This window comes from Staurois parvus, unplaced genomic scaffold, assembly GCF_062004578.1.
Source record: "Staurois parvus isolate SC_StPar_1 unplaced genomic scaffold, SC_StPar_1.0 ptg001357l, whole genome shotgun sequence".
NCBI lineage: Eukaryota > Metazoa > Chordata > Amphibia > Anura > Ranidae > Staurois > Staurois parvus.
In genome coordinates this window covers 383,199-395,444 of record NW_028319153.1, presented here as the reverse complement: position 1 = coordinate 395,444, position 12,246 = coordinate 383,199, and the positions used below count along the sequence as shown (strand labels likewise).

General features: G+C 44.2%; 1 protein-coding gene across 2 annotated transcripts in view; it reads right to left on the bottom strand.

The window, feature by feature from the left end:
* Nucleotides 1-12,246, bottom strand: part of MMEL1 (membrane metalloendopeptidase like 1) — a 275,311-nt gene that overhangs the window by 23,323 nt on the left and 239,742 nt on the right. For both annotated transcript variants that reach the window (XM_089661636.1, XM_089661635.1), the window contains exons 17-20: nucleotides 11,992-12,050; nucleotides 8,719-8,838; nucleotides 8,497-8,630; nucleotides 2,988-3,053 (exon numbers count right to left, since the gene is read on the bottom strand). In XM_089661636.1, the coding sequence (XP_089517762.1) occupies nucleotides 2,988-3,053; nucleotides 8,497-8,630; nucleotides 8,719-8,838; nucleotides 11,992-12,050 (379 nt within the window). The remainder of the gene's footprint in view (nucleotides 1-2,987; nucleotides 3,054-8,496; nucleotides 8,631-8,718; nucleotides 8,839-11,991; nucleotides 12,051-12,246) is intronic.

Here is a 12,246-nt window from a genome sequence, read left to right as displayed (position 1 = left end):
CCAGTTGTGAACCAGATCTTCCTGTCCAGTATCAGTATCTGACCTCAAAAATCCTATTTCTTTGTTGCAATGATTGTTGCAAGTTTCTCTCCCATTTGACCCACTGCATTTTTTGCTGGGCTTGCCATTCCCGGGTCTATCTAAACTGGCCAGAAAACTTGCTGCACATGTGCTAACAGCGGCCAGAAGAAGTATTCCTATGTGTTGGTTATCCTCTAACCCACCTTCATTGCAAACTTTGTATAAACTTATTACCGATGTAAGACAGATGGAGTGTTTGACTGCTTCACATAGTGGTTCGTTTGCTGTATTTGAGATGATTTGGCTCCCGTGGGATACCTTCTCTTCCTCTATGCCAGCCCAAATTGTAAGACCATGATTTTTTTTTTTTTTTGCATTGTTACTATATGACTCCACTGGTCCTGACCAAGTGTAATCTTAGCCATCGATGTACTTCTATGTTTTGCTTGTTTTATTTTCCCTTTGTTTTCTGTAACACTTGATTTACTTGAAAACCAATAAAAATTGTTAATACAAAAAAAAAAAATCCTATTTCTGTAGAACTGGCAAAAATCGCAACAGACACACCCTATCTTTTTGGAAAGCCTTCACTGAAGAGTGTTATGCTTAGACAAAGTGGGACCAACTCCACATTAGTGCCTATAGTTTTGTAATTAGATGTCCAACACGATCATATAGGTGTGATGGTCAGGTGTCCATATAGTGCAGGGGTCTCCAAACTTTCTAAACAAAGGGCCGGTTTATTGTCCTTCAGACTTTAGGTGGTGCTGGACTGTGGCCAGCAGGAGTGGAAATTTTCCTGGCATTGGTATGAGTAAACATTGCCACATTTGGTATTAGTGGGATGAATAGTGCCTTGTCATTGGGAGGAATAGTGCCCCATCATTGGTATCATTGGGAAGTATAGTGCCTCATCATTGGTATCATTGGGAAGTATAGTGCCTCATCATTGGTAACAGTGGAATGAATAGTGCCCCATCATTGGTATCATTGAGAGGAATAGTGCCCCATCATTGGTATCAGTGGGAGGAATAGTGCCCCAACATTGGTGTCAGTGGGAGGAATAGTGCCCCATCATTGGTATCAGTCAGAGGAATAGTGCCCCATCATTGGTGTCAGTGGGAGGAATAGTGCCCCATCATTAGTATCAGTCAGAGGAATAGTGCCCCAATCATCGGTATCAGTGAGAGGAATAGTGCCCACCATTGGTAACAGTGGAATGAATAGTGCTCCATCATTGGTATCATTGAGAGGATTAGTGCCCCATCATTGGTAACAGTGGAATGAATAGTGCTCCATCATTGGTATCAGTGGGAGGAATAGCGCCCCATCATTGGTATCAGTGGGAGGAATAGTACCCCATCATTGGTATCAGTGGTAGGAATAGTGCTCCATCATTGGTATCAGTGGGAGGAATAGTGCCCCATCATTGATATCAGTGGGAGGAATAATGCCCCATTATTGGTATCAGTGAGAGGAATAGTGCCCCATCATTGGTATCAGTGGGAGGAATAGTGCCCCATCATTGGTATCAGTGGGAGGAATAGTGCCCCATCATTGGTATCAGTGGGAGGAATAGTGCCCCATCATTGGTATCAGTGGGAGGAATAGTGCCCCATCATTGGTATCAGTAGGAGGAATAGTGCCCCATCATTGGTGTCAGTGGGAGGAATAGTGCCCCATCATTGGTATCAGTGGGAGGTATAGTGCCCCATCATTGGTGTCAGTGGGAGGAATAGTGCCCCATCATCGGTATCAGTGGGAGGTATAGTGCCCCATCATTGGTAACATTGAGAGAAATAGCGCCCCATCATTGTTGTCAGTAGGAGGAATAGTGCCCATCATTGGTATCAGTGGGAGGAATAGTGCCCCATCATTGGTATCAGTGGGAGGAATAGTGCCCCATCATTGGTATCAGTGGGAGGAATAGTGCCCCATCATTGGTATCAGTAGGAGGAATAGTGCCCCATCATTGGTAACATGGAGAGGAATAGTGCCCCATCATTGGTAACATGGAGAGGAATAGTGCCGCATCATTGTTGTCTGTGGAAGGAACAGTGCCTCGTCATTGATGTGAATAGTTCCCCATTGTTAGTTTCAGTGGAAGGAATAGTGCCCCATCATTGGTGTCATCAGTAGAAATAGTGCCCCATCATTAGTATTAGTGGGAGGAATAGTGCCCCATTACTGGTGTCAGTGGGAGAGATGGTGTCCCATTGTTGGTATCAGTTGGCAGAATAGTGTGTTGTATCAATGGGAGGCTCCAAGGGCCAGATAAAGACAAGCAAAGGGCCACATTCGGCCCTGGGGCTGCAGTTTGAAGACCACTGATATAGTGTATTGTTACAACTGCTAATTTAGTTGTTTTTTTTGAGTTGTGATTTAATTCCTTATATGTATGGTGAATATACAGGTTTGCTTTAATGCCCAGTATTCTTACCTTTCCATGGTTTCCCCACCACTCCATTCACCATTGTGAGCTAAAAGACATACCCAATACTTCTGGGTATGGAGGAGCATCATTTGATAGCGCTGAGCCAATTAGCACGGTGTCACACGGGGAATCCATAACTCTGCGTAAGCTCCATGCACAAGGCTTTCCTTTGCTCCCAGTGACCGAACAGAGCAGTGGGGGAGCGAAGGGAATGTGCGTTTCTGTGAAGGAAGTTGCTGAAGTGACCTTGTTACCCAACACAGGATCCCTTTAAGATTATATAAGGAAGAAGAGACCCATCTGTTTTAAAAATTATATGAAATAAAGTTGAGTAGGGAGATGGAGAGAAATAGAGAGGGATGAGTGGGCTCTGCTAAGCTGACACTGTAACTAACTCACATTAAAAAGTGTGTCCGTTCTTTAAATACCGTGACGGACATTAATTATTGTGACATCTCAATGTCACCGCTCTCACCATTCTTCCACCCTTCCCCAACCGCGGTAACAGAGAAAACAAAATATCTCGCCCTACCTTGTAGGCTTGTCGGACTCCTCCGTTGTCTGCAATATTTTCTCCCAGAGTGATGATACCGCTAACCTGGAATGGAGATTTATTTTTATCATTTATTCTGCCTGTAATATAAAACCTCATGCTTTATAGTGCCAGTGCATCAAAATTAGCAGATTTCTTGGGAAAAAAGCAAAGACAAGGGCTTAGAGGTAAAATCTTTAAAGTGCTACTAAACCCACAAATCAGTCTGTATATGTAGTAAAGCATGCTTGTTATACTCACTGTGGAACCTAAGGGGTTAATCCTCCACATTATGTAAAAAGGCTGTTTGATCCTGTCTTCTCTGATCCTCCCCTTCTTCTACTGTCCCCAATCCATCTGCTGATAGTGCAGAGCTCTTGGAGTCACTCTACACATGCCCAATTTAGTTTGTATATGCTAGAGATTTTTTTTTTATTTTTGTTAGGAGAGTGCATGTGATAAGCACTGGGCTAATCAGCACTGTCCAGACAGAGGGTCAGAGGTCATGCAGCCTCATAGGACAGTCGAAGGAGAATGAAAACTCCTCCTACAAGCTTTACCAGTGCTCTGACGGATAGAAGTCACAAGACTGCTGTATACTGCTGATGAGAAAAGGTATTTAGCAGTTTATATTTACTAAAATAATTGCATTTCAATGTTCAGTGTACTACGGGAGACTAGATATAGTGAATGTAGGGTCCAGGGAGACCAGATATAGTGAATGCAGGGTCCAGGGAGACCGGATATAGTGAATGCAGGGTCCGGGGAGACCAGATATAGTGAATGCAGGGTCCGAGGAGACCGGATATAGTGAATGCAGAGTCCGGGGAGAGCGGATATAGTGAATGCAGGGTCTGGGGAGAGCGGATATAGTGAATGCAGGGTCTGGGGAGAGCGGATATAGTGAATGCAGGGTCCGGGGAGACCGGATATAGTGAATACGGGGTCCAGGGAGACCAGATATAGTGAATGCAGGGTCCAGGGAGACCAGATATAGTGAATGCAGGGTCCGGGGAGACCAGATATAGTGAATGCGGGGTCCGGGGAGACCAGATATAGTGGATGCAGGGTCTGGGGAGACCAGATATAGTGAATGCAGGGTCCGGGGAGACCGGATATAGTGAGTTCAGGGTCCTGGGAGAGCGGGTATAGTAAATGCAGAGTCCGGGGAGAGTGGATATAGTGAATGCAAGGTCCGGGGAGAGCAGATATAGTGAATGCAGGGTCCGGGGAGAGCGAATATAGTGAATGCAGGGTTCGGGGAGAGCGGACATAGTGAATGCAGGGTCTGGTGGGGAGAGTGGATACAGTGAATGCAGGGTCCGGGGAGAGCAGATATAGTGAATGCAGGTTCCAAGGAGACTGGATATAGTGAATACAGGGTCCGGGGAGAGCAGCTATAGCGAATGCAGGGTCCGGGGAGACCGGATATAGTGAATGCAGGGTCCAGGGAGACCAGATATAGTGAATGCAGGGTCCAGGGAGACCGGATATAGTGAATTCGGGGTCCAGGGAGAGCGGATATAGTGAATGCAGGGTCCGGGGAGACCAGATATAGTGAATGCTGCAGGGTCCGGGGAAACCAGATATAGTGAATGCAGGGTCTGGGGAGACCGGATATAGTGAATGCAGGATCCGGGGAGACCAGATATAGTGAATGCAGGGTCCGGGGAGACCAGATATAGTGAATGCAGGGTCCGGGGAGACCAGATATAGTGAATGCAGGGTCCGGGGAGACCAGATACAGTGAATGCAGGGTCCTGGGAGAGTGGATATAGTGAATGCAGGGTCCTGGGAGTGCGGATATAGTGAATGCAGGGTCTGGGGAGACCGGATATAGTGAATGCAGGATCCGGGGAGACCAGATATAGTGAATGCAGGGTCCGGGGAGACCGGATATAGTGAATGCAGGGTCCGGGGAGACCAGATATAGTGAATGCAGGGTCCGGGGAGACCAGATACAGTGAATGCGGGGTCCTGGGAGAGTGGATATAGTGAATGCAGGGTCCGGGGAGACCGGATATAGTGAATGCAGGGTCCGGGGAGACCAGATATAGTGAATGCAGGGTCCGGGGAGAGCGGATATAGTGAATGCGGGGTCCAGAGAGACCGGATATAGTGAATGCAGGGTCCGGGGAGACCAGATATAGTGAAAACAGGGTCTGGGCAGAGCGGATATAGTGAATGCAGGGTCTGGGCAGAGCGGATATAGTGAGTGCAAGGGTCCTGGGTTTAGTAAGACTTTAAAGTAGACCTGTCATCACCCCATAAAATGGGTATTTTTGGAACTTGGATCAAGGCTTTGTTTTTAAAGCGAATCTAAAGATATAGATATACAGGTAAATGAATGTCAGTATGGCTGCCGCATTTATGGTTGGTCATGAGTTAAACCCAAACTTTATTTACTATAGGGGCACATAGGGGCAATGCTTAGTTCAGCAGGACTTAGGTTGCATTCACACCTGAGCATTGCATTTTTGCGTGTTTTTTTGGATGTTTTGTCGCACGTTTTTATGCGTGTATTTAAGTGTTTTTGTAGAACGTTTTTAATCATTTTGGATCTTTGCCGGTTTTGTATTAGCCAATAGAGAAAACTATCATCTGTTACATTATTTGTCGCTGGGTGTTTCTGCTTTGAGCTGCTTCAAATATGCACCAATTTACAAAATTAGCTTCAAAACTTTTCTGAGTTTCAGGTGTTTAGGAGGGGAGATGTAAACCACCACCATAGAGGATAATTTATTTTTTTCTCCCTTCGAGCTACAAAACTCTCAGGTGTGAATGGGGCCTTAGGGGGCATCACCAGGCCTCGGCATTTTCAAATGGTCATACCATTTTCCATATTTTATTTTTCTTTTCTGGCCGTATTTGGACACTTTTGAACAAATTCAGCAATTGAGCTGTAGAGGAAAGGGGTGCAGGGAAATTTGAGGGGAGTCAGAGGACATTTTACTGGTTCTGACGTGGAGAAGACACAAGTGAAGGAGAACTGCAGGTGATCTCAGGATTATATCTTCCATATAAGGCCACAATTTAAATCAATACTGTGGCCCAAGAACCTTCAGAATCCAACACCAGAACTGTCAGAATCCTGGGTCCCTTTTGCAATCCGCCCAAGAACCATCAGAATCCAACACCAGCAGTGTTAGAATCCTGGGTCCCTTTTACAATCCACCCAAGAACCTTCAGAATCCAAACACCAGGAGTGTCAGAATTCTGGGTCCCTTTTGCAATCCGCCCAAGAACCATCAGAATCCAACACCAGGAGTGTGAGAATCCTGGGTCCCTTTTGCAGTTTGCCCTAGAACCATCAGAATCCAACTCCAGGAGTGTCAGAATCCTGGGTCCCTTTTACAATCCACCCAAGAACCTTCAGAATCCAACACCAGGAATGTCAGAATCCTGGGTCCCTTTTGCAATCTGTCCAAGAACCTTCAGAATCCAACACCAGGAGTGTCAGAATCCTGGGTCCCTTTGGATTCTGAAGGTTCTTGAGCAGATTGCAAAATGGACCCAGGATTCTCACACTCCTGGTGTTGGATTCTGAAGGTTCTTGGGCGGATGGCAAAAGGGACCCAGGATTCTCACACTCCTGGTGTTGGATTCTGAAGGTTCTTGGGCAGATTGCAAAACACCAGGAGTGTCAGAATCCTAGGTCCCTTTTGCAATCCGCCCAAGAACCTTCAGAATCCAACACCAGGAGTGTCAGAATCCTGGATCCTTTTTGCAATCCGCCCAAGAACCTTCAGAATCCAACACCAGGAATGTCAGAATCCTGAGTCCCTTTTGCAATCCGCCAGCTCCTATGTCACTTCTTGGCCCTGTAGTGATGTAGGGTCTAGAAGAAGTGCAGTGGGCGATGTTGTCATCCAACACTCCCAGAAGTGTTGAATTTTGAAGGTTCTACACTACAATACAACCCAGTTTAGTGGCGCGGATGGTGGGAGAGGCACATATTAACTACCTTCTTTGCAGGGAGAACACTTTTTAACCACTGGATTTCCGGAAGGTTTTACCCCCTTCACGACTAGGGCATGTTTTGCTATTCAGCACTGCGCTGCTTTAAGTGGTAATTGGGCGGTCATGCAACGCTGTACCCAAATGAAATTCACATCATTTTTTTCTCACAAATAGAACTTTCGTTTGGTGGTATTTGATTTCCACTGCGTTTTTTATTTTTTATTAATTAAAAAAGAGAGAAAATTTTTAAAGAAAACGTTTTTACTTTCTGCTATAAAACATATCTAATAATAATAATAATAATAATAAAAAAACAAATTTATTCATAAATTTAGGCCAGAATGTATTCTATTACATGTCCTTGGTTAAAAACAATCCCAGTATTGATTGTTTTTTGCGAGAGCTATAACATCTACAAACGATGATATATATATATATATATATATATATATATACTGGAATTTTTATTTTTTTATATGTCATACTTAACTAATTTCTTCATACATTTAAGCCAAAATGTATTCTGCTACATGTCTTTGGTAATAAAAAAAATCCCAGTATTGATTGGTTTTTGTGAGAGTTATAACATCTACAAACGATGATATATATACTGGAATATTTATTAATGTATTTTTTATACTAGTAATGGCGGTGATCAGCGACTTATAGTGGGACTGTGATAGTGCGGCGTGAAATATGACACTAACTGACACTAGGTGGGAGGTACATTAACTGCCACTGACATCACCAGTGACACTAATACAGTGTTCAGTGCTAATAATGTACACTGTCAGTGTACTAATGACAGTGGCTGGGAAGGGGTTAACATCTTGGGGTAATCAAGAGTTTAAGCGTGTGCTTAACAATGTGTAATGGGTGCTGCTTTTTACAAAAAATGTGTTTGTTCCTTCTCTGCTTTGCAGAAAGAAGAAATGCACAGATCGTTCCCTCTGTACAGAGCCTTGTGTGTTTGTCAACACAGGGCTCTGGGTTTTGATTGGACACAGCCGATCAATAGGTCTCAGAAATGAATCATTGGCTGAAACCAACTAACAAAATCCTGCTGTGTCCAATCACAGTGGAAGTCTGCCTAAAACCCAGAAATAGGTGCCGATGTACAGATACATCATTCTTGTGCCTGTACGAGCCGCAGTAAAAGTACTGTAGGCGGTCAGCATGTGGCAAAAGAGAAGCTCATAGCATTTAATCCTCCACCTCTTCCACCTAGATCACAGGCTGTGTGTTTCTATTGATGCACACAGTCTAGGGAGACACCACTCCAGTTCCTGAATACAGAAGTGGTTGCATAGTGGTTCTTGCAAGAGAAAGGCCAGAAAGTAGAAAACCTGGGGCAGTGGTCATGGCACCAGCTTAAGCTGGAACATTGGCAAGAATTAAAAGATAAAGAAGCTGCACATTCATTGAGTGACTGAATCAACTGTTTAAGTGCTTACCAACCTTAGGGTTTATTACCACTTTAAATGTTCGAGTCAGAGGTCTGGAATGCTCTGGTATATTTAAAAGGCTATAAAAGCACAAAGGTACTTACGTTTTGTCCACCAGCCAAATCCCATGTATAGTTGCCGTATTGGTAGACCATACAACGGGACTGCTCCTTAAAGTGCATCGCTGAATAGTTACTCCACCAGTCGAACATGTTTCCATCTTTGTCAAAATTCCTGCCTGTGTTTAATAATTACATTTAATCATTTTTTTTTGTCTTGATCTTATCAGTTCTTCATCAACAAAGGTAAAACACTCATTGGGTTACCATTATCATCAAATCCATGAGTGATTTCATGACCGATGACCATGCCGATTCCACCGAAGTTCAACGCTTGGGGTTGATGCTTGCTGAAGAATGGGGGTTGAAGGATCCCAGCAGGAAATACTGCAAAGTGACATAACTGTGAGCATGCTGTCCTTTGAGAACTGTATTAATGACCAAGGCTTTTACAAATACATTAGTGGCATTTGCGTCTTTGAGGTCTGCCGTATTATGCCATGCGCCAACATGCATAAGGTAGCCCATTCAAAATGTAACATAGAAGGAAGCATGTGGAAATCTCTACAAAGTAAAAGGAATTCCTCTTAGAAAGCTGTTCCCAGAAAAGATTTCCTCACTGGAAGATTTCCCCTCTTTTCTTGTTATGGAAACGTGGCACCTCTCCGACACCCCAAGTGTCCATGAGTTCATGGCTAAAAATGGGGGGACTAAGAAAGGAAATTGGGTGCCAGTCACTTTTGTCTCTTTAATGTATTATTGCAGAACAGTTAAGGAGGTGAGGGTTAGGGTTCCAGATAACGTAGCAGATCACTGACAGACCCTCCAGATCCAGATTAAAGTTCCAACTTCACAGTGTCAGAAACTTTAGGCTGACCCAGCAACACTGTAAGCACGTTCTCAAATTTCATAGCATCCTCCAAGTGAGTCACCAGGCCCTTCTGAGACCAGGCTTCTTCCTGGCTCTCTCCAGCAAGGGGTGTCCCCTGGGTCTCCTCCTTGGCACAGCTTCCTCCAGATCTGGCAGGACAGCTTCAGGATCACTTCAGCACATGTTAGGCCCCAAAACTGGCCATCAGGTCTTACAGCAGAGCTCCATCCAGGAGCAACTCCCTAGGCCTCTGCCCAGGGGAAGACAGCGAGCACATGACCTCTCCCAAATATTCATATCCTCCCCCAGCATACACCAGTGGCCTCAACCTCCTAATGGATTGGCTGAAGAAAATATAAATATTCATAACCTAATTTCATTTGTGAAATCTCATACTATGACTAGTCACACCAGTGACATCTACTAGCGACAGTGAGAAATCACAAGCCAACTTCAGCTTAGGGAGAAACCAGGTGAAAAACTAAAGAATCGGTCTGAGCTAAATACAACCCAGCCAAAAACTAAATTGACATAGTAGCCCCTGTTTAGGACAAGGGGACTACATTAACAACTCTTTAATTTGGGTCTCTAGTCTCCGCTATGCTGTTTGGTCTTTCCTGTTGCCCCGTACGTCACTATTGAGTCCTGTATTGATGTAGGAGTCATCAGGAGAAAACATTGGCCACTTTGTTTTCATGATTAGGGATGGCCTTGGGCTCAATCTGAACCCACGTTCAGCTGTCCCCGAAAGGAAGCTGTCAGTGCCAGCCCAATGAGCTGCCACCAGGGCATTCCCAGCCTCACAGCTACATGTACACAAAGGGGCGGGGAGGGTCATGACATCAATGACCTAATATGGCCACTTATCAATGATATCATGAGCATTCTCGCATCTTTGTGTACATGTAGCTGCGCGGCAGGAAATGCCCCAGCCACAGCTGATTGGGTTGGCATTGACAGCTTCTTTTCAGTCATGGCTGGACATGGGTTCAGGCTAAACTCATGCTCATCCCCAATCATGAATAAAGTGGCCAGTGGTTCCCCCTATTGGCTCCTATATCAGTACTTAAATGGGCTGGCACTAAGAGCTTCCTTCTTGGTTTGTCTGAACATGGGATTCAGCTGAACCCAAGCTCATCCCTATTCATGATTTTATTTCAGCCATGACTGAAAAGAAGCTGTCAATGCCAGCGGGGACCAGAGACCCAAATTAAAGAGTTGTTAATGTAGTCCCCTTGTACTGATATAGGAGCCAATAGGGGGAACCACTGGCCACTTTATTCATGGTTGGGGATGAGCATGAGTTTAGTCTGAACCCATGTTCAGCCATAACTGAAAAGAAGGATCTACATCTACAGGATTTGGCACCAGGAAGCTTTTTTGGTAATTTTTTATTTTTACTCTATATTTGGCCCTCCTATTCCTTATGTTTTGAACTGTATGTTATTGTACCTTCCTCCTTTATATTATAAAGCTCTGCGCAAACTTTTCACGTAATATAAATCCTGTATGATAATAATAATATTTTTGTGTTTATTTTAACAACAGAGCTGCATTGATCCTCTAATAGAATAAAGCCGGCTACTCGATAACATCCGTTGCAACAATTCTTTATTGGCTACACTGCAGGATATATGCTCACCTCCAGGACTTCTCAAGAGCCCCCGGAACTCCCTACCCCAGTATGTCTGGTTAGGTCAGCCCCCACCCTGCCTGCCTTTAGGAGACCTTTGAAAACTCACTTATTCGGGGAAGCCTACCCCACCTCCACCTAAGAACTGTACTTAAGCCACCTCCATCAGATCATCCCCACCTCCTCCTTCCTTTAGATTGTAAGTTCCACGAGCCGGGCCCTCCTAGTCTTTCTGTACTGAAAGTATTGTAATTGTACTGTCTCCCTTTATATTGTAAGGCACTGTGCAAACTGTTGGCGCTAAATAAATCCTGGATAATAATAATAATAATTATATAGCACTAACGCACTAATACATTTTGGCTGAAGACTTTGTCATTGCATGCTATGAGTAAGGATTTGGACGAAACGCGTAAGGATGCTACTGCTGTATCCTGCCATGTGTCCAATAAAGAATTGTTGCAATGAATGTTATCAAGTAGCCAGCTTTATTGTAGGACTATTGCTACAGTTCAAAGACATCTGGGCCAAAGCACCGTTTTCCAGTCTCCCAGTTAATTGGCGATAGAGCGTGTTACTTTTGCTGTTCAGAGATGCTTTGATCTACCCAAACAAATCAGCCAAATTTGCAAATGTGACCTTTTGACTTTCTTCCGCTGTCCTTCGAGAGCTGTACTTGGATATTAGGTGGTTCATCTAGTCAATATCTCCTTTGGACACCTAATAAATCTCATCTTGGTGCCAAAATGATACTCTATATTTGGCCTACAAGAAAGAACGCAAACCATGCACGTCTAAAGGGATGTTTTTTTGCAAAGTTGGTGGTACGAATCATATTTTTTCAGCTTACAGCCTATCAATGAAAGCTGTTTTGTGATTGGCTAGTAATTGTGGATGAAGGGTGCGGTTTTCACTTTCCACACAAAGAAACTCTCACTCCCTCCAGCCGTGTTTCACTTTAACCTGATCACTATGATTCACTGCCATCAACCCGCTAAGTCAACTACATCAATTTCTGCAAAGAAGATTCACCTACCGATCTGATTTCGATTTGGTGAATAGAAAGCATCAGCCACCGCTGCTCCAATGATCCAGCTGCAAAAGAATTAAATACATACTTTCTGAGATCACAAAGAGGGACCTCTTTCAGCATGAAAGCATGTAGACAATTGATAAACCCCCTACCAAATTCCGCCCCCCGGGACCTGGAAGAATATAAATGCACAAAAAAAATGATCAATTAAACCCACAAATGTTTCTATTCAGGACTGCTTTACCTTCACACCGGATT